At 37.2% G+C, this 21,511-nt stretch overlaps 1 protein-coding gene across 1 annotated transcript; it reads left to right on the forward strand.

Annotated features, from left to right (window-relative positions):
• Positions 1-1,448: 1,448 nt before the first annotated feature.
• Positions 1,449-15,480, forward strand: Swt1 (Swt1 RNA endoribonuclease). Its single transcript, XM_053795299.2, has 5 exons — positions 1,449-1,569; positions 2,833-4,458; positions 5,599-6,488; positions 7,533-7,670; positions 11,390-15,480. The coding sequence occupies exons 2-5, from the start codon at positions 2,845-2,847 to the stop codon at positions 11,604-11,606; spliced, it is 2,859 nt and encodes a 952-aa protein (XP_053651274.2). The 5' UTR covers positions 1,449-1,569; positions 2,833-2,844; the 3' UTR covers positions 11,607-15,480.
• The last annotated feature ends 6,031 nt before the right edge of the window (positions 15,481-21,511 follow it).

Below are 21,511 nucleotides of genomic sequence, written 5' to 3' on the forward strand. Positions count from 1 at the left end.
ATGCTCCCTCGTGACTAGTCTCATTTTGTCGGTCTGGGGCTCCACGCATACATGTCTGAACCTCAATTATGTTGTGATCTGAGTATATTGTTTTTGATATGGTGACATTTCTTATCAGATCATCATTGTTAGTGAAGATGAGGTCTAGTGTATTCTCCAGTCTAGTAGGCTCTATTATTTGCTGGTTTAAATTGAATTTTGTGCAGAGATTTAAAAGCTCGTGTGAGTGTGAGTTTTCATCAGAGCTGCCTCCTGGTGTTATTACTGCAACAATATTATTTGCTATATTCCTCCATTTTAGGTGCCTTAAGTTGAAATCCCCCAGGAGCAAGATGTTGGGTGCAGGAGCTGGAAGATTTTCCAGACAGTGGTCAATTTTTAACAGCTGTTCCTGGAATTGCTGGGATGTTGCATCCGGAGGCTTGTAGACTACCACAATGACAAGGTTTTGGTTCTCGACCTTTACTGCTAAAATTTCCACTACATCATTTGATGCATTAAGCAGTTCTGTGCAAACAAGTGACTCTGCAATGTACAGGCCAACCCCCCCCTTTTGCCTGTTCACTCTGTCACATCTGTATAGGTTGTAACCTGGGATCCATATTTCGTTGTCCAAGTGATCCTTTATGTGGGTCTCAGTGAAAGCCGCGAACATTGCCTTTGCCTCTGCAAGCAGTCCACGGATGAAAGGTATTTTGTTGTTTGTTGCTGGCTTTAGACCCTGTATATTTGCAAAGAAGAATGTTATCGGACTGGTGGTATTGTTGGTACTGGGGGGGGGATTTTTTTTCCGGCATTAGTGAAAATGGTGACACTTTTCAAATCGCCTTGTTCTCTCATTTGGAATATTGTTCATTGTTGACCGCCCCATCCAGGGCAGGAGAAATATAATTTCTGAAACAAAAGCAGAGATCGTTTACGGCCCACATAGAGCCAATAAGGCATTTAAATTACTGGGAGCACCTTAAAGTCTTAAATATGAACTCAGTAAAGAGATACATGAATTATGATAATATATACCTAGAAGGTACTTGAGGGCCTGATCCCAAATCTACACACTACCATAACAACATACTGGAGTGGGAGATGTGGAAGTGCAAAATAAGCCCAGTGATAAGCAGAGGCACAGTGGGCACAATAAGGGAACGCTGCATATATATGCATGAGTATACATCTACACACCCATACACAGATACATATACATATGCAAAACAACCACAGGGAGAGTTGAATGATAGCTCTAGGCCTTTCGTTTTACACTCAACACATCATCAGGAGCTTGCATGGTTGCAGAAATGAGTAAGACGTCTCAGCAGATTTGGTCACGTACCGTTATAAGACCATGAGACCTATTTCAACCTTTCATAAAGATATTTATCATGATTAAAATGCAAAAAAAAAAAAAAAAGTAACGCAGAACGGGAGAATTTGTTGCTGGATTAATTTACGGATCTTCAGCTTCCAATCCGGATTCTTCCCTGAAAACTTGATCCAAAATCCGGATTATCTTACCAGAACACCACAAGTTTTGTTTACGTTTCTCTACTTCCTCAATCCTTCGGAAATCATGTGAGACAATTTATTAGGGTACAATTTTACACAATTATGAATAATTACAATCGGCTGACTATGTAACATATGTGTAAATTATCAAAAATAATCTAGAAAAGGTCAAAGTGATTTTCACTGGGGTCTGTGATATATTTAAAAAACCAAATACAGTAAAAAGCCGTCATAATTGTTAATAATAAAACACATTAGAGTAATCAAATAGAAATAAACTAAGTAGATAAAGGCAATGACATCAGTTACATTGTGAGTTTTACAACTATTTTGAGGGCATACAGGTTTTATGGTCAGACAAGGTACATAATGTAGATTTAACTTTCTATTGAGGACTGTCTGTCTTATTTCCATTGTGGCCCTTAAATCTTGTCCCCCAGGATGCCACCCACACCAGTTCACTAACACCCAGGTACCTACTTACTGTTAGGTGAACAGGGACAGCACGTGTAAGGAAGCACACAAAATGTTTCCACCCTTGCCAGGGATCGAACCACGGACACTCAGTGTGTGAAACAAGCATTGTCTACCAGGCTCCAGGACACCGTATTGTATTTCATTTTTTTAATCTACGTGCCATCAAAACCACCATAAAATTTAAGACTATATTTGTGAACATTTGTAGATTGTCCTCAGTAAATATAATCATGCCATATTATCTGGATTCAAAACTTGGTCTCAAAGTTTTGATTGGTAAGCAAGTTACAGTTCTTTTGACTTGTTTATAATAAGCATAATTAGTGTACTTAGTCAGTAAATTTACTAATGCTCCCTTCAAGAGGGGTATCTTGATGCTGGTGAAGGGCTCTTGATCCAAGGAATTGAAGTCACCCTCTGTTTCCTTAGATAAAGTTTGATTATCTCCTAGTGCAATTATAATAATACCAGGTAATACTACTACTACTACTAATTATAATAATAATTGCAAACATATGCAAATAACCCGCACATAAAAGAGAGAAGCTTAAGACGACGTTTCGGTCCGACTTGGACCATTTACAAAGTCACACTGTGACTTTGTAAATGGTCCAAGTCGGACCGAAACATCGTCATAAGCTTCTCTCTTTTATGTGTGGGATATTTGTGTATCGTTCCAGCCACGGTATTGTGCCTTTTTTTGTTATTTAATTGCAAACATGGATGAATTCCATATTTGCATATTCGTTTTGTATAATAGCATATGGTTTTTACATACACATTTTAAATTTTGTGTAGTTTTCTTGAATACATGTGATGAATTTGATTCTAATATGCAATAATTTTTTACAGGAGATGTGAAGAATGTCAACTATGAGTGATAAAACAAGCTTGCCCAAGCACTGGGTACGAAAGACTTCACAACGTTGTCCCACTGCAACATACTATTTCAACACCAAGACTGGCAAGTCTTCATGGATGCATCCAAGTCTTATTCCAGAAAGTGGTGAAAATGCTTCTGAAAAATTACAAAAGCAAAAAAAATCACCACTGAAAACTAAGAAAGTTAAGATGAAAGTAGCAAAATTGGAGAAGTGTTCCATTAATGAGCCTGAAGGAAATAAGGAAGAAGAAAAAGATGAAGTTAAATACCAAGACTCGAAAATTACACATAATGAGAATTTAGACAAAGTTAGTCCTGTGGCTGAAGGTTGCAGTAATATTAACTCTGATAGTGATAAAGTAATAGAAGAACAGAAATGGAAAAATAGGACCCCTGTGAAATTTGTTATCAAGGCAAAAACAGACAGCAAAGTTTTAAGTGATGTGAAAGAAGACTCAGGAAAAGCAAGCAAAAACTCAGTGTCAATCCACCCTATTTTACTGAGAGCTCAAAAACTTGCAAAAACTACACAGTGGGTCAAGACAGAAGATATTTCACAGAAGAAAAAGACAACTCCAGAGGTGAAAGTAGATGTAAAACCACTCATTCTGGATGATAAGCTCAAGTGTAAGGAGCAAGTGGAATTAACTTTAACAAATAAAAGAAGAATTGCGAAGGCAAAGAAATCACAAGCTTCTAAAAAAGCAAAGAAGGATGAAGCGTTAATAAAGGCCATAATTAAGGAAATAAGCAGCAGTCCCATTAGAGATGAAGAGAGCAAGTCATCAAGGGAAAATATAAATGAAAGTGATAAGAAGAACAATATAAAAGATTATGATGTTTACAATTTTTTTATAAAATGCAAGGATGAGCCACAGTCACTTAAAAAGTCTTTGAAGAGGACTGAAGAACGACAGCCACTTGAAACGTCTTTGAAGAGGACTGAAGAACGACAGCCACTTGAAACGTCTTTGAAGAGGACTGAAGAACGACAGCCACTTGAAACGTCTTTGAAGAGGACTGAAGAACGACAGCCACTTGAAACGTCTTTGAAAAGGATTGAAGAACCACAGCCACCTAAAAAGTCTTTGCAGAGAACTAAAGAGAGACAAAAGAGTCCACGCCTTCCTATACCAGTATGTAAGCAAAAACTAGTTTGTGTGTTAGATGATGAAAATGACTATGACGAAGTTACTGCAATGGAAGTTGAAGAACAGGAGATCGTTAGTGAAATTGCTAACTTTCGGGAATCAGTCCATCACACACAAAAGACAGAGGGCATCCCATTAGTAACATCGAGCATCAACAGTAGCTCAAAATCTGTGTATATTGTGGTTGACACAAATGTTCTTATTCAAGATATAAATTTTATCGAAAGTCTCAAGACAAAAGAGATTGCTGGAAAAGAAGTTATAATCGTCATTCCCTACATTGCATTGCAAGAAATGGATGGGTTGAAAAAGAAGGAATCAATTGGCAAAGCATGCCAAGAAGCAATACGATGGTGCAACAACCATTTTGAAAAGAGTGACCCAAGAGTACAAGGACAGAGCTATGAGAATTACCGCAAAACTTTATCGAAGAGCCAGCGCCCTGTAAGTATGTACATGTGGTAAATTTGCATACATTTGTTGTTTTAGAGACATATCTTCTATAGGAAAATATGTAAGTGAAAGAATGTGTAAAAAAATCCTGATTTTGTTTACCACTGATTTTTTTATATTCCATGTCATCTGATTTCTTCATGTAAGTAATATAATTTTATGTTAGATTAGATTAATATAAATTAATCCAAATTAACCAATTCTAGCGGATGATAGCAATGAAATAAGAAAATATGTACCTCACTGAAGGGTATATTGATATTTTGTAACAGTGGCCTAGTAAATACTGAGAAGACCTTTCATTGCAGTGAATGTTGGGAAATAACCTCTGTCTTCAGTGGAGAATGTCGCTTTTTGAACAATTCTCAAAGTATTTATAAACATACATTTTCTGGACTTGAGTCCTGGAAATGGGAAGTACAGTGGACCCCCGCATAACGATTACCTCCGAATGCGACCAATTATGTAAGTGTATTTATGTAAGTGTGTTTGTACGTGTATGTTTGGGGGTCTGAAATGGACTAATCTACTTCACAATATTTCTTATGGGAATAAATTCGGTCAGTACTGGCACCTAAACATACTTATGGAGTGAAAAAATATCGTTAACCGGGGGTCCACTGTACAGTGCCTGCACTTTAAAGGAGGGGCTTGGGATATTAGCAGTTTGGAGGGACATCTGAACTGTTGTATCTGGGCGCCTCTGCAAAGATAGTAATTATGTATGAGTGATGGTGAAAATGTTGAATGATGATGAAAGTTTTTCATTTCTTTTTGGGTTTTTCTTTCTTTTTGGGTCACTGCCTTGGTGGGAGACGGCCGACATGTTAACAAAAAAAAAATTCATGGAAAAATAAGTTGTAATTGTGTCATCAGTGAGTTTAGTATTTCTGCATTACTACTGTATAGTGTAATTATTATCTACTTATCATTTAGTAAATGAAGACAAATGTTTAATTTTATGAAATTCATCATAAAAACTATTTGTATTTATTATTCAACACACTAACTATATTCCACTGAGGCAGGATGATCTAAAAAGAAAAAACTTTCATTTTTCATTTTAGTAATCATAAACCCTATGTATACAATTAATTTTGTCCAATAATTAAAACAGCTAGTGATTTTCAGAGTGGTGATGATCTCATCCGTGACTGCTGCCTGATCATGAAGGAACAAGGCCTTGAAGTATGCCTACTTTCAAATGACATTAACCTGAGGAATAAGGCAATTATGTCTGCCATTGTAGCACTTGGTATTCGAGGTCTTAGGCAGAAGCTTGAACAACATGAAATGGCTGTGAATATTGATGAAACCCGGGTGGATATTGTTTATGGAGATTTTGCTGCCAATAGTTTACATAATAAATCTGAAATACCCCTTGAATATGAAAAAATGATATGTGAAAGTAGTAATCTTAAGCAAATCAGAAAATCTCCTTCAACAAGTGAGGAAATTGAACTCAGCCCATTAAAAAAAATAAAAAAGTGCAATAGTGATAATCAAGAGTTGCTTTGTAAGATCAACACATCATTAAAAGTCACTCTAAGTCGGATCTTAGAATTTATAATGAAGGATACATATGGTGATCTTTGGATTAAGATAGTAATGCGTAAACCTCCTTGGAGTATCAATGATGTGTTTTCCTGTTGGGAAAAACATTGGATTGCAGTTATGTCTGATAGGTTTCCAGGAGAAGTAAAAGAACTGATAAAAAAGATCAAACGGATAGTTGAAGATTGCATGAAAGGAAGAGGTGATGTAAATACACTTGTTGCAAATGTTCAAAATCTATACAGTTTCTTTAAGGATGGCCAATTTAAAGACTATATTTTTCCCATTGGTGGGGAATCTTCTGAAACTGCAAACACGTTAGAAACTCAGAATGAAACCTCTGTGTCTTCCACTGAAATTCCAGAAGGTAACAGCGAGGACTCCATCAAACAACAGCCTTCCTCCAGTGGCATCAGAAATATTCAGATAATGATAAATCACGTTGGAGAACACATCACACACTTCATGTAAGTACCAGTAACATGTGAAGGGAAGGATGGGAGGTATGGGGGTTATTAAGGCCAGTAAAGAACTCTTTATCAAAGAAACTGGAGCTGCCCTTCCCTTCCTCGCATCAAACCTGATTATCTCCCTTGTTTAGTGCTTATATACAGGCAGGTCCCACTTATACAACAGGTTACGTTCCGGGCTGCTGCTGCAAAGTGAAAATCGCTATAAAGCGAAACATAGCCTTTTTTCACTTTCATATGAATATAAAAGCTTGATTACATGTATATACTATCATATATTAAGTGAGCGACAGAGCTAGGCCTCAGAAATGTATATATAGTGCACACATTACTTACCTTAAAATATTTTCATCCTGAGCTTACAGTGATTGGTGAATACAGTATATTTATTGTAGGAAGTCTGAATAAATGAAGAATAGGTATAATTGAAAACCGCTGCATTAGCAAAATACCATACAGCAAAGTGCTGTATGGTATTTTGTGGGTCTTGCTTGTACAGTACAATGCTGTGTAGCTTGTAGCATGTACCTGGTTGTGAAACACATTTTAATAGTTTGCTCATGGCTTAGGTCTTTCTGCCTTCATCATGATTTTTATAATTTCTGAGGTGTCTGCAGAGACCTCAAGTAACTTTTAGAGTGTTGACACTAGTAATTTATTGGGATTTTTAACCAATGCTGGGCATTTTAATCTGGGATGATGCTATTTACTCATGATGAGCATTTTATATACATGTTCATGTTTTAATTGTTGCTTAATTTGATTTTTTTTATTGTGTGTTGCATATAATTTTTTATTGCCCTCTGGCAAGACAGTGATGGAATAAGTGGTGGTGAAAGTGTTTCTTATTTTTTGGGGCCACCCTACCTTGGTGGGAGATGACCAGTTTGTTTAAAAAAAAAAAAATGAATGCTGAGTGACCTATACAGCCAAAGTGCTCAGTAAATATCATTAATACTGCTATTACTTAGTACAGCACTACTTAAATTAGGTATTGTATCACAATGATAGTTATAACTGATTCCTAATGTTACATTTCAGAGCTCTGATACTAGATGCCTATGGAATTGCACACAGTTTGCCAACACTAAACGAGAAAAGGATAACTCGAGAGGATGCCCAAAACAGCAGCATAAACTTGCACAATGTTACCATGCGGCTAGGAACTACAATTGCCAGGTAAACTGGAAAATAATCTTTATTTTATATTTCCAAGGCACTGTATGAATATAATAATAATTTTTTTTCAACATAATGGCTTGGATGTCCAGCAGGTGCATGTGAGCATGTTAGATAGAAGTGAGTGGAGGTAAGTGGATTTTATGACTTGACGTGCTGTTGGAGTGTGAGCAAATTAATATTTGTGAAGGGATTTGGGGAAACTGGTTAGCAAGACTTGAGTCCTGGAGGTTGGAAGTATAGTGCCTGCACTCTGAAGGAGGGGTGGAGATACAGTGGTACCTCAAGTTATGAACTTAATTCGTTCCAGAAGGCTGGTCGAGTGCCGATACCGAACGAATTTGTTCCCATAAAGAATAATGTAAATTAGATTAGTCCATTTCAGATCCCAAAAAAATACACTTACAAAAGCACTTACAAAAATACACTTGCAAAAGCACTTACAAAAATACACTTTCATAATTGTTCTAGTTGGGAGCTGTACGAAACTCGAGGTACCACTGTATATGCAGTTTGGAGGGGCATCTGAACTGTAGTATCAGCATGCCTCTGGCAAGACAGTAATAGAGTGAGTGATGGTGAAAGTGTTTCCTCTTTTTCAGGTCACCCTACCTCAGTGGGAGATGACTGGTGTGTTAAACATAATACAGGTCCACATTCCTTTATCCCAAACTCTTGGGGCCAGTAGTGTTATGAATTTCAGAATATTTTGAATTTCAGAATGAAGGTGGGGTTTAGGGCAGCACTTCATAATCAAACATTAACACTGCAGCAAAATTGTATGAATACTCACACTAAGTGGGGTAAATAAAAACTATAAATACTACTACAGTTTATTTATGGAGTAATATATTGATAAATGAAATAATGGGATAATCATAGACCAGGAATGTGATTCTCAAGACGATTGACAGACTGCATTTTTAAAGACTTCTTCAAGTGTCATCTGTCTTATTAACCCGTAAACGGTCCAAACGTATATATACGTTTTTTCAACATTTAAAAGTATGTAAAAAAAGTAGATCTTTTTTTTTTGTACGTTTGAAAAACATGTAAAAAAACTTTGATCTACTTTTTTTTTTGTTATATTTGAAAATATGTAAAAAAAAATGTAGATCTACTTTTGGAGCACTACGCATGTGAACATAGATCTGCTTGGACCGTTTATGGGTTAACGTAGGTTTCTGTCTAAGTAATCTCTCTTTAACTGAGTAAATTGCCATAATCTTTTGCTCACTGAGACACAACTGACACCTGCCACTCTGGCTGTCAGTGCTGGGTCACACCGCCAAGTGGCGGCATTGGAGCTATGTAGAGATGACTGACGCTCCACACTCCATGAAAAAACTTACAATACAGTACAGTAATAATATTTTACTAGAGAATTTAATGAACATGGATTTTTATAAATTTATGAGTTATTGAGCTGTAATTTTTTTAATACACAGGCTGTCTCCCACTGAGGTAGGGTGACTATAAACAGGAAACACATTCACAGACATCACAATTCATTTGACCCTCCAAACTACAATATCCCCACCCATCTTTCAGAGCACAGGTGCTGTACTTCCCACCTCTGGTCCTGGAGTCCAACTTATTGGTTTTCTTGCATTCCTTTATCAATGTCACCTTTCTCACACTCCAGCAGGATGCCGAGCCATAAAAACTACTTGTCTTAAAGATAAAAATAAAGATTTTATTTCTTTGCAAAGGTTACAATGTGTAATTACAATTTTGATTTGTTAAGTAAAAAGAAAGCCATTATCATGCCAGGGCATTTCTGGCAGACTAATCCTTATACTTAAAATACAGTGGACCCCCGGTTAACGATATTTTTTCATTCCAGAAGTATGTTCAGGTGCCAGTACTGACCGAATTTGTTCCCATAAGGAATATTGTGAAGTAGATTAGTCCATTTCAGACCCACAAACATGCACGTACAAACGCACTTACATAAATACACTTACATAATTGGTCGCATTGGGAGGTGATCGTTAAGCGGGGGTCCACTGTATTCAAAATGTTCTAAGATACATGCACAACCTGTTGAATACTTTGGCCCCTAGCACTTTAAACCTCATTTACCCCTCTCCCTCCTACCATTCCTAGGATGACCACTACCAATTCTTCCTTCCACCCAAGATTTTATACACTCTCTTGGTCATCATTTTCTTCTTCATCCTCTGTAAATACTGAAACCAAATCAGCAAGGCCTTCTTAGCCCTCCAAATTATACCCATACTATCTTCTAATCTCCATGCTCCAAATTCTCTGCATAATATTCACACCACACATTGCTTTGGAGACAAATGGTTTTTAGAATTTGACGTGCTGTTGAAGTGTGAGCAAGGTAACATTTATGAAGGGATTCAGGAAAACTGGCAGGCCGGACTTGAGTCCTGGAGATGGGAAGTACGGTGTCTGCACTCTGAAGGAGGGGTGTTAATGTTGCAGTTTTATAACTGTAGTGTAAGTGCACCTCTGGCAAAACAGTGATGGAGTGAATGATGATGAAAGTTTTTTTTTTTTTTTCAGGCCACCCTACCTTGGTGGGAAATGGCTGATGTGTTAATAAAAAAAAAATAAAAAAATTGCTTTCAAACACTTGCCCTTCACTGCCTCCAGCTTCCTTATGACAATGTTTAAGGCCCATGCCTCACACCCAGATAAAATTGTTGGTATCGCTCTACACTCTGGTACATTCCACTATTTGCCTCCATAAACAAACCTTTCTTTCCACAGATGCCTCAGTGCACCACCCACCTTTTTTTCCTCGTCTGTTTTATGGTTTACTTCATTTCTCATACACCCATCTGTTAGTGTGTTCACTCTTAAATCTCTAAATATATTCACCTCTCCATACTTCCTTCTAATAACCAATCTTTCATTGCAAGTCTGCCCTTTTTGTTATTTTCATCAGTGTGTTCTTTACTGTGTTCAGTCTTAATTGCCCTCTTTTATATACCCTCCCAAAGTCTTCTATTAACCTTTGCACCTTCTTTTCAAAATCTCCCGAAAGAACTGTGCCATTGTCAAATAGCAACTGTGACAGCTCCCACTTTGTATCAGATTCATTACTTTTTAATCCCACAGCTCTTCCCTAACACCCAAGTATCCTCTTCTTTTGTGACCCATCTATATGTTAAACAACCATGGTGAAATCATGCAGGCCTGTCTGAGGCTTACTTTTACTGGGAAATAGTTCTCCTTGCTCCTACATACCCTAACCTGAGCTTCACTATTCACATAAAACCTCTCCTGCTTTTATTTATCTCTCCTCTATTCCATATATTTGCAACATCTGCCACAATGCTCCCGTATCCACAGTATCATATACCTTTTCTGAATCCATAAATCCAAATAACAGTTTTTTACTTTTATCTCAGTATTGTAATTTTAGGTGTGACAAAAGTTTTGTATATACAGTACTATTATTGATTTCTAGCGATTAGCTAAAAATTCAGCACTCAAGAGCCTTATCAGAAACCATTTTTCTTATACCAGCAACCTAATTTTATGGATTTAGATTGCATTAAGCATCTTTCATAGCTACTTTAAAGAGAGATTACAGAGATAACTTTTTGCATTTATTTCAGACAATCTTCCCTCCTCACCAGTTGGCAGATATATATTGCAACTTTCAAATTTTATTGTAATAATGCAGGAGAAAAATATCTTTATCTGTGCCTTAGAAAATTGTCTTCAACTATTTTTTTCAGGTCATTAAATGAAGGGACAATGGATTTACTTCAAGAATTTGGGAACCTTCTTATCAATTTTTGGGTGGATGCAAAGGAACCCTGCCCAAACTTGCCTTTCACAGAAGAGGATTTAGCACAATATGTTGCGTCTACAAATGGTCGGCATTTCCTTCAGTTAACATTAGGTGAACTGGAAAGATTGCTTGCCCTGCTTATATCTGCAGTTAACAGTTAATACTTTATTATTGATTTAAAATTCATTTGATATTGATTTTACACGTTTTGACTTTTTTTTTTGTTTTTAACACATTGGCTGCCTCCCACCGAAGCAGGGTGACCCAAAAAAAAAAAAGAAACACTTACACCATCATTCAACACTTTCGCCATCATTTACACAATATCACTGTTTTTGCAGAGATGCCCAGATATGACAGTTTAGATGTCACTCCAAACAGCCTTTATCCCAAATTCCTCCTTTAAAGTGCAGGCATTGTACTTCCCACCTACAGAACTCAAGTCCAGCTAACCGGTTTCACTGAATCCCTTCACAAAATCTTACCCTGCTCACACTCAAACAGCTTGTCAGGTCCCAAAAACTATTCATCTCCATTCACTCCTATCTAACATACTCACACATGCCTGCTGCATGTCCAGGTCCCTTGCACACAAAACCTCTTTTACCCCCTCCCTTCATCCATTCCTAGGATGACCCTTACCCCTCCTCCCCTCCACTACAGATTTATACACCCTCCAAGTCAACCCATTTTGCTCTATCCTCTGTAAATGACCAAACCACCTCAGTACTGTATTTTATTCAGTATGTTTCTAGTCACATTATGGATGTTCAGGTTAGTTTTGTAAATATGTCAGCACATTTCTTAGAAGATACCTTGAGCTTCCATAGCATAGTTGATACTTATGAATATTTACATGAAATATGATTCTGTTTTAATTATATGTAATATGGTGCTTTCAGATGAATAATAAACAAAGTTGTACATTCCTTAAATTACAATCAATAAAGTATTGATGAAAATGAAAGAACACATTCATTCAAATATATATCATTTCATAATTAAGAATTTGTATTGCAGTGTTTTATATCAGTACGACCCCATTATCACGGACTCATTTGGGCCAGGAGCTTTGTGATGCATATCCTGTCTTGTCCTCATCCTCCTAACATGTGTATAGTAGTATACATATAAATATATGCAATTTAATTCTTTAACATTGAGGATTTTGAGGCTACATCATTATATTTCTTGAAGGATGTGTTAAACATAGCTGTTTTAACCTTCGTTGTCTTTGGAGAAGATGCTGTGCCTGGAACTGTAATGAATGTTAGGCTATGCATACCTGTTTTGCGGGTAGATGAGGTCCTGAGAAGGGAAATGAATGTTAGGTTAGGTATACCTCATCTAGGTAAACTTAACTAGTTTCAGTTCCTCTCCATGTAATAATAACAGCATGCCCTGCTACAATCCTTAACCTTTGAAAAAACAAATGCTAAGGGCACATTTTCTTTCAGATAGGTCCTCTTTGCATATACAGGTGCTCCTTGGCATATGATGGGATTACTTTCCAACAAACCCATCGTAAGTTGAAAATATCATATCAGAGATGAATATGATATGCTAAATAAATAAGTAAATAAATAACTACTGTCACTGAATGAGTAAATAAACAAATAATTACTCTTAGTAACTGTATACCAGCATTAAAAAGTATATAAATGAATACAAGTTACGGCTCATGAAATCATAATGACATGATTGTATGGTTGTATGGCTTACAAGTTACGGGCTTGCTGCCTTCATGCTGGGTAATTATCTCAAGTTACATCTCCAAAGTAACTGCTTTTGCACCATCGTAAAGTCATAGTATCATAAGTCGAGGACCACCTGTGCATGGGGAAGTGGAACAAAATTCTTCCTCCATAAGCCATGCATGTCATAAGAGGCGGCTAACATGCCGGGAACAAGGGGCTAGTAACCCCTTCTCCTGTATACATTACTAAAGTTAAAAAGAGAAACTTTCATTTTTCTTTTTCAGTCCCCCTGCCTTGGTGGGATACAGCCAATTTGTTGAAAGAAGAAGAATTAGTCTTGCCTTGTGTTATCACTATATATACTAAAGTGTGTTTAATGTGACAATAACTGAACACTTAGACATCTCACTCGAAACAAGCAATTCTTTGATATTCCTCACATTCACCTGAAACTCTGTAGAAACTTGATACTAATAAAAGGGTTAAAAATGTGGAATAACTCATCAGATGAGCTAAGCATTGTAATATATTTAATTCAAATGAAAACTGTTGGCTTAATCTGTTTTCTTGAAATAATTTTTAATTCTTCTTTCAACAAGCCAGTCGTATCCCACCGAGGCAGGGTGGCCCTATAAAGAAAAATGAAAGTTTCTCTTTTAAAATCTAGTAATGTATACAGGAGAAGGAGGTTACTAACCCCTTGCTTCCAGTATTTTCGTCACCTCTTACAACATGCATGGCTTATGGAGGAAGAATGCTGTTCCAATAATTTTTAATGTAACTCCTTAAATGGCTATTAAATTTATATTTTCAAGTTATAAAATATGCTATGTTCTTTATTTTTTTATAATTTAATCATATTTTCAGTCAATATTGCATCATTACTTCCCTATTTGCTCTATAATTCTCATAAGTTAGATTTCAGTTTTCACTAAGATTTGCATTACAATACAGTACGTATTTTATAATTTATAAATAAATTTAGTGTGTATTACATATACTGTATATACTGACATCCAGTGTATTTTTTTATTTTTTATTGTTGATATTAATCACAACATAAGTTTGTTGGAAAAGCTATGCGTAACAATATTTTTTCATTGTTTATTTCCCTGCAAAGCTTACAATGTGCGGTTTACATATTATAAAATATTAATTACAAAGAAGGCCACTAGCATGCCTAGCTAGTGGTTAGTTGTAGAAATAATGTATTTTCTTGGGAAGTAAGGTTATCAGTGTCATGTGGGAAACAGCTAGTGTGTTAATTTTTTTTTTGCAATAATGCTTGTAATTTTTTTTTTTTTTTTTTTTTTTTTTTCAACAAGTCGGCCGTCTCCCACCGAGGCAGGGTGACCCAAAAAAGAAAGAAAATCCCCAAAAAGAAAATACTTTCATCATCATTCAACACTTTCACCACACTCGCACATTATCACTGTTTTTGCAGAGGTGCTCAGAATACAACAGTCTAGAAGCATAAACATATAAAGATACACAACATATCCCTCCAAACTGCCAATATCCCAAACCCCTCCTTTAAAGTGCAGGCATTGTACTTCCCATTTCCAGGACTCAAGTCCGACTATATGCTTGTAATATATCCTTGAATTTATGCTCGACAGATTTATTACGTATGTTGGTGTACAGTACATACATATATACTGTGTATTTATGGGGAAGCAATAAATCTGTGAATGTTATACAGCATCTCAGAAATAGGCGATGATGAGGTTTGATCCAAGAAGGGGGAGGGTAGCTCCAATTTCTTGGATCAAAAGCCCTTGACAGGCATGCTTGTAGGGTGCTCTACAATCATAGTAACATCAAGGATGCTGTCTTGTGCACTATGCATTATTATACTCCAGGGGAAGCTCTAGACCCATAGAGATGATTATACCACTTGAGAAATGGGTGATAATTGGTTTTGATCCAAGGAAAATGAGGACTCCCAATTCCTTGAATCAAGAAAGGGGTCTTGGATACATAAATTGTCAGTGGCTGAAGTGTTTGGGAAAGGCTCTGCTTGTGGTTTAGAGATTCTCAAATCACAAAAGGGAACAAGAAATTGAGGATGTGTTACTATCATTATTAGTTTTATTATTGGAGAAAGCACTAACCTGTTTGGGTCAAACAGTGCTATCAAAGATGTACAGTAAATTTAAGTTTTCAGTGGTTTTCATTTTATCCTACTCACTGTATGTACTCAGGATTATACCCTCCATTATATGCATCAAGATACATGCCTTTATCATCACTGATGCTGTTGTATCAGTCTGATAAACTTTATTATGATTTTATATATTGAATACATATACAGTAATAAATAAAGGGAATGAATGAATTATGGTGAATGTGTTTCCTTTTCTGGTCAGTCTACCTTGGTAGGGAAAGGGCCAGTGTTAAAAAATAAAATGTATATATATGAACAGGTCTTTGACACTCCCACTTCATCATACTGGGACTGGTGTAATGTTGTACGTGAGGTGATATCTCAACCTTATAAGCCTTCTACTGTTCTATTATTTTTTCAGGCCCTTGATAATGTGAGAAATCACGAAAGCACTTGGACGTTCATTATTTTTCACAGTGGTTGTTTTGTATATTGTAATGTCACCTATTTACTGTGATATTATTACACGAACTTAGTAAATACTTTATCTGTATTTTGGGCTTCATTGTCAACAAGGCATCTCCTTAAGGGACCAGAGTTATGACAGGGTTGATATACTGAATTTTCAACACTGAAGGCACACTGGGACTAAGAAGACATGGTCACATTATTAAAGGTACAGTATTAAGATATATTAAGCAGATATATTGAGAGGACATATCAACTAAATAAGCAGAATGATGGACAAAAGGCTCGAACTGTGGTCCCAAAATTGGGACTACAGTTCAAGCCTTCATCCATCCTTCTGTTTATTCATTGACAGTCATTTATTAAAACTTAATCTGAGATTTAAGAAGGGACTTCCTCAGTGTGTGGGTCTTCCTGAAAACTTAACATGACTCAGCCCATTATCAATGCACTGCTCTTACCAGCTCCATCTATAAGTTGTTGATGTGCTGTTTGACCCTAGTGGGTTTAGCACTTGCTTTTGATTATAATAATAATGAACCATATGGTAAAGCTGTGTAGTATTTTGAGATCTGTAATTCATTTGTTTGGTTACTGAATGTTATTCCTCTGCTAATCAAGTCAGTTTGCATTGCACATGAGATCTCCCTCTATGAATCCCCTATTATAACTTGCCACATTGCAGAATTCCTTGGCCATTTTTGCAATTGCCATTTTGTTGTGAAAATATAAGATAACCTCTCTTAAGACTGTCTTGCAAGTTAAATCTACTCTAGATATTTCTTTCCTCCTGCAGAGCTGATTGACAGACCCTTTTTTATTTTCATTTGGCCTTGGCCTATGCAGTTATTTTATTCATGGAATCATGGGGAGGGGCTGAAGCTGAAGAAATCATACAGCACTTGGAGAATGGGAGGTAAGATAAGGTTTGTTTGGATTTTTAACCCTGGAGGGTTAGCCACCCAGGATAACTCAAGAAAGTCAGTGTGTCATCGAAGACTGGCTGTCTTATTTCCATTGGGGTCCTCAATCTTGTCCCCCAGGATATAACCCACACCAGTTGACTAACACCCAGGTACCTACTTGCTAGGTGAACAGGACAACAGGTGCAAGGAAATGTGTTGAATGTTTCCACCCTGCTGGGAATCGAACCCGGACCCTCAGCATGTGAAGCGGGAGCTTTGCCAACCAAGCCATGGGACCCCATAAACAGGTTTGATTCGAGGAAAGCATATCTAAAGTTCCTTGGATTATATTTAAGTTTCAGTTGATAACTTTATTATGGGGATTATCTAAAAAAAAAAAAAATTTTTGTTTCAATTATTTTTTTAAGAAAATATTTTTTTCAGAGGGATGTCAGGAAATATTTCTTCAGCCTCAGGGTGGGCAGTAAGTGGAATAATAATAATATCTTTATTTGCTACAAGTACATGTAATGGTACACAGGCCTTGTTGACATCAGTGACATAATACTATATAGAAAGCCTCTCAGAAAGCCTGGTCAGTTTTGTCCCAGGATGCAACCCACATCAGTCGACTAACACCCAGGTACCCATTTTAATGATGGGTGAACACAGACAACCGGAGTAAAGAAACACGCCCAATGTTTCTACCCTGGCTGGGAATTGAACCCAGACCCCTCGCTGTGTGAAGTCAGAGCTTAAGCCACCAGGCCACGGCGCCATAAGAATGACGTGGATGAGGTAATGAAGACAAGCTCCATACACAGTTTTAGCAGTATGAATGACAGAGCCCATGAGGGTAGAAAAGCATAAATATGTACAGCAGCAGGTTAAGAATCAGGCCCAGGAGCTAAGGCTCAATCCCTACCAACACAAATAGGTCGGTGAAAAATTATGTATGTACATATATATATATATATAGGTAGTAGGTTGGTAGACAGCAACCACCCAGGGAGGTACTACCGTCCTGCCAAGTGAATGTAAAACAAAAGCCTGTAATTGTTTTACATGATGGTAGGATTGCTGGTGTTTTTTGTCTGTCTCATAAATATGCAAGATTACAGGTATGTCTTGCTACTTCTACTTACACTTAGGTCACACTACACATACATGTACACGTTTATTTATACACACTCATCTGAGTTTTCTTTGATTTTATCTTAATAGTTCTTGGTCTTATTACTTTTCCTTTTATATCCATGGGGAAGTGGAATAAGAATCTTTCCTCCATAAGCCATGCGTGTTGTAAAAGTCAACTAAAATGCCGGGAACATTGGGCTAGTAACCCCTTTTCCTGTAAAGATTACTAAAAAGAATAAGAAGAAAATTGTCAAAGTGGGAAGTCTGAATGTGCGTGGTTGTTGTGCAAATGATAAGAAATAGATGATTGTGGATGTTATGAATGAGAAGAAACTGGATGTCCTGGCTTTAAGTGAAACAAAGCTGAAGGGGATGGGAGAGTTTCATTGGAGAGGAATAAATGGGATTAGGTCAGGGGTTTCAAATAGAGTTAGAGCTAAAGAAAGAGTAGCAATAATGTTGAAGGATAAGCTATGGCAGGAAAAGAGGGACTATAAATGTATTAATTCAAGGATTATGTGGAGTAAAATGAAGGTTGGATGTGAAAAGTGGGTTATAGTAAGTGTATATGCACCTGGAGAAGAGAGAAGTGTAGAGGAGAGAGAGAGATTTTGGGAAATGTTGAGTGAATGCGTGGGGAGTTTTGAACCAAGTGTGAGAGTACTTGTGGTTTGGGATTTCAATGCTAAAGTGGGTAAAAATGTTGTGGAGGGAGTAGTAGGTAAATTTGGGGTGCCAGGGGTAAATGTATATGGGGAGCCTTTAATTGAGCTATGTGTAGAAAGAGATTTGGTAATAAGTAATACATATTTTATGAAAAAGAGGATAAATAAATATACAAGGTATGATGTAGCACATAATGAAAGTAGTTTGTTAGATTATGTATTGGTGGATAAAAGATTGATGGGTAGGCTCCAGGATGTACATGTTTATAGAGGGGCAACTGATATATCGGATCATTATTTAGTTGTAGCTACAGTTAGAGTAAGAGGTAGATGGGACAAGAGGAAGGTGGCAACAACAAGTAGGAGGGAAGTGAAAGTGTATAAACTAAGGGAGGAGGAAGTTCGGGTGAGATATAAGCGACTATTGGCAGAAAGGTGGGCTAGTGCAAAGATGAGTAGTGGGGGGGGGGGGGGGTTGAAGAGGGTTGGATGAGTTTTAAAAATGCAGTATTAGAATGTGGGGCAGAAGTTTGTGGTTACAGGAGGGTGGGGGCAGGAGGAAAGAGGAGTGATTGGTGGAATGGTGAAGTAAAGGGTGTGATAAAAGAGAAAAAGTTAGCTTATGAGAGGTTTTTACAAAGCAGAAGTGTTATAAGAAGAGCAGAGTATATGGAGAGTAAAAGAAAGGTGAAGAGAGTGGTGAGAGAGTGCAAAAGGAGAGCAGATGATAGAGTGGGAGAGGCACTGTCAAGAAATTTTAATGAAAATAAGAAAAAATTTTGGAGTGAGTTAAACAAGTTAAGAAAGCCTAGGGAATGTATGGATTTGTCAGTTAAAAACAGAGTAGGGGAGTTAGTAGATGGGGAGAGGGAGGTATTAGGTAGATGGCGAGAATATTTTGAGGAACTTTTAAATGTTGAGGAAGAAAGGGAGGTGGTAATTTCATGCACTGGCCAGGGAGGTATACCTCTTTTAGGAGTGAAGAAGAGCAGAATGTAAGTGTGGGAGGTACGTGAGGCATTACGTAGAATGAAAGGGGGTAAAGCAGCTGGAACTGATGAGATCATGACAGAAATGTTAAAAGCAGGGGGGGATACAGTGTTGGAGTGGTTGGTACTTTTGTTTAATAAATGTATGAAAGAGGGGAAGGTACCTAGGGATTGGCGGAGAGCATGTATAGTCCCTTTATATAAAGGGAAGGGGGACAAAAGAGATTGTAAAAATTATAGAGGAATAAGTTTATTGAGTATACCAGGAAAAGTGTAAGGTAGGGTTATTATTGAAAGAATTAGAGGTAAGACAGAATGTAGGATTGCAGATGAGCAAGGAGGTTTCAGAGTGGGTAGGGGATGTGTAGATCAAGTGTTTACATTGAAGCATATATGTGAACAGTATTTAGATAAAGGTAGGGAAGTTTTTATTGCATTTATGGATTTAGAAAAGGCATATGATAGAGTGGATAGGGGAGCAATGTGGCAGATGTTGCAAGTATATGGAATAGGTGATAAGTTACTAAATGCTGTAAAGAGTTTTTATGAGGATAGTGAGGCTCAGGTTAGGGTGTGTAGAAGAGAGGGAGACTACTTCCCGGTAAAAGTAGGTCTTAGACAGGGATGTGTAATGTCACCATGGTTGTTTAATATATTTATAGATGGGGTTGTAAAAGAAGTAAATGCTAGGGTGTTCGGGAGAGGGGTGGGATTAAATTATGGGGAATCAAATACAAAATGGGAATTGACACAGTTACTTTTTGCTGATGATACTGTGCTTTTGGGAGATTCTAAAGAAAAATTGCAAAGGTTAGTGGATGAGTTTGGGAGTGTGTGTAAAGGTAGAAAGTTGAAAGTGAACATAGAACAGAGTAAGGTGATGAGGGTATCAAATGATTTAGATAAAGAAAAATTGGATATCAAATTGGGGAGGAGGAGTATGGAAGAAGTGAATGTTTTCAGATACTTGGGAGTCGACGTGTCGGCGGATGGATTTATGAAGGATGAGGTTAATCATAGAATTGATGAAGGAAAAAAGGCAAGTGGTGCATTGAGGTATATGTAGAGACAAAAAACGTTATCTATTAAGGCAAAGAAGGGCATGTTTGAAAGTATAGTAGTACCAACACTCTTATATGGGTGTGAAGCTTGGGTTGTGAATGCAGCAGCGAGGAGGCGGTTCGAGGCGGTGGAGATGTCCTGTCTAAGGGCAATGTGTGGTGTAAATATTATGCAGAAAATTCGGAGTGTGGAAATTAGGAGAAGGTGTGGAGTTAATAAAAGTATTAGTCAGAGGGCTGAAGAGGGGTTGTTGAGGTGGTTTGGTCATTGAGAGAGAATGGATGAAAGTAGAATGACATGGAGAGCATTTAAATCTGTAGGAGAAGGAAGGCGGGGTAGGGGTCGTCCTCGAAAAGGTTGGAAGGAAGGGGTAAGGGAGGTTTTGTGGGCTAGGGGCTTGGACTTCCAGCAGGCTTGCATGAGCATGTTCGATAGGAGTGAATGGAGACGAATGGTATTTGGGACCTGACGAGCTGTTGGAGTGTGAGCTGGGTTATATTTAGTGAAGGTATTCAGGGAAACCGGTTATTTTCATATAGCCGGACTCGAGTCCTGGAAATGGGAAGTGCAATACCTGCACTCTAAAGGAGGGGTTCGGGATATTAGCAGTTTGGAGGGATATATTGTGTATCTTTATACGTACATGCTTCTAAACTGCTATATTCTGAGCACCTCTGCAAAAACAGTGATTATGTGTGAGTGAGGTGAAAGTGTTGAATGATGAAAGTATTTTATTTTTGGTGATTTTCTTTCGTTTTGGGTCACCCTGCCTCGGTGGGAGACGACCGACTTGTTGAATTATATACATACATACATACATTATATATATATATATATATATATATATATATATATATATATATATATATATATATATATATATATATATATATAGCAAAAAATATAAATATATATATAAATATATTTATATATATATATATATATATATATATATAGAGAGAGAGAGAGAGAGAGAGAGAGAGAGAGAGAGAGAGATAGATAGATAGATAGATAGATAGATAGACAGATATATAGA

This window comes from Cherax quadricarinatus, chromosome 78 (assembly GCF_038502225.1).
Source record: "Cherax quadricarinatus isolate ZL_2023a chromosome 78, ASM3850222v1, whole genome shotgun sequence".
NCBI lineage: Eukaryota > Metazoa > Arthropoda > Malacostraca > Decapoda > Parastacidae > Cherax > Cherax quadricarinatus.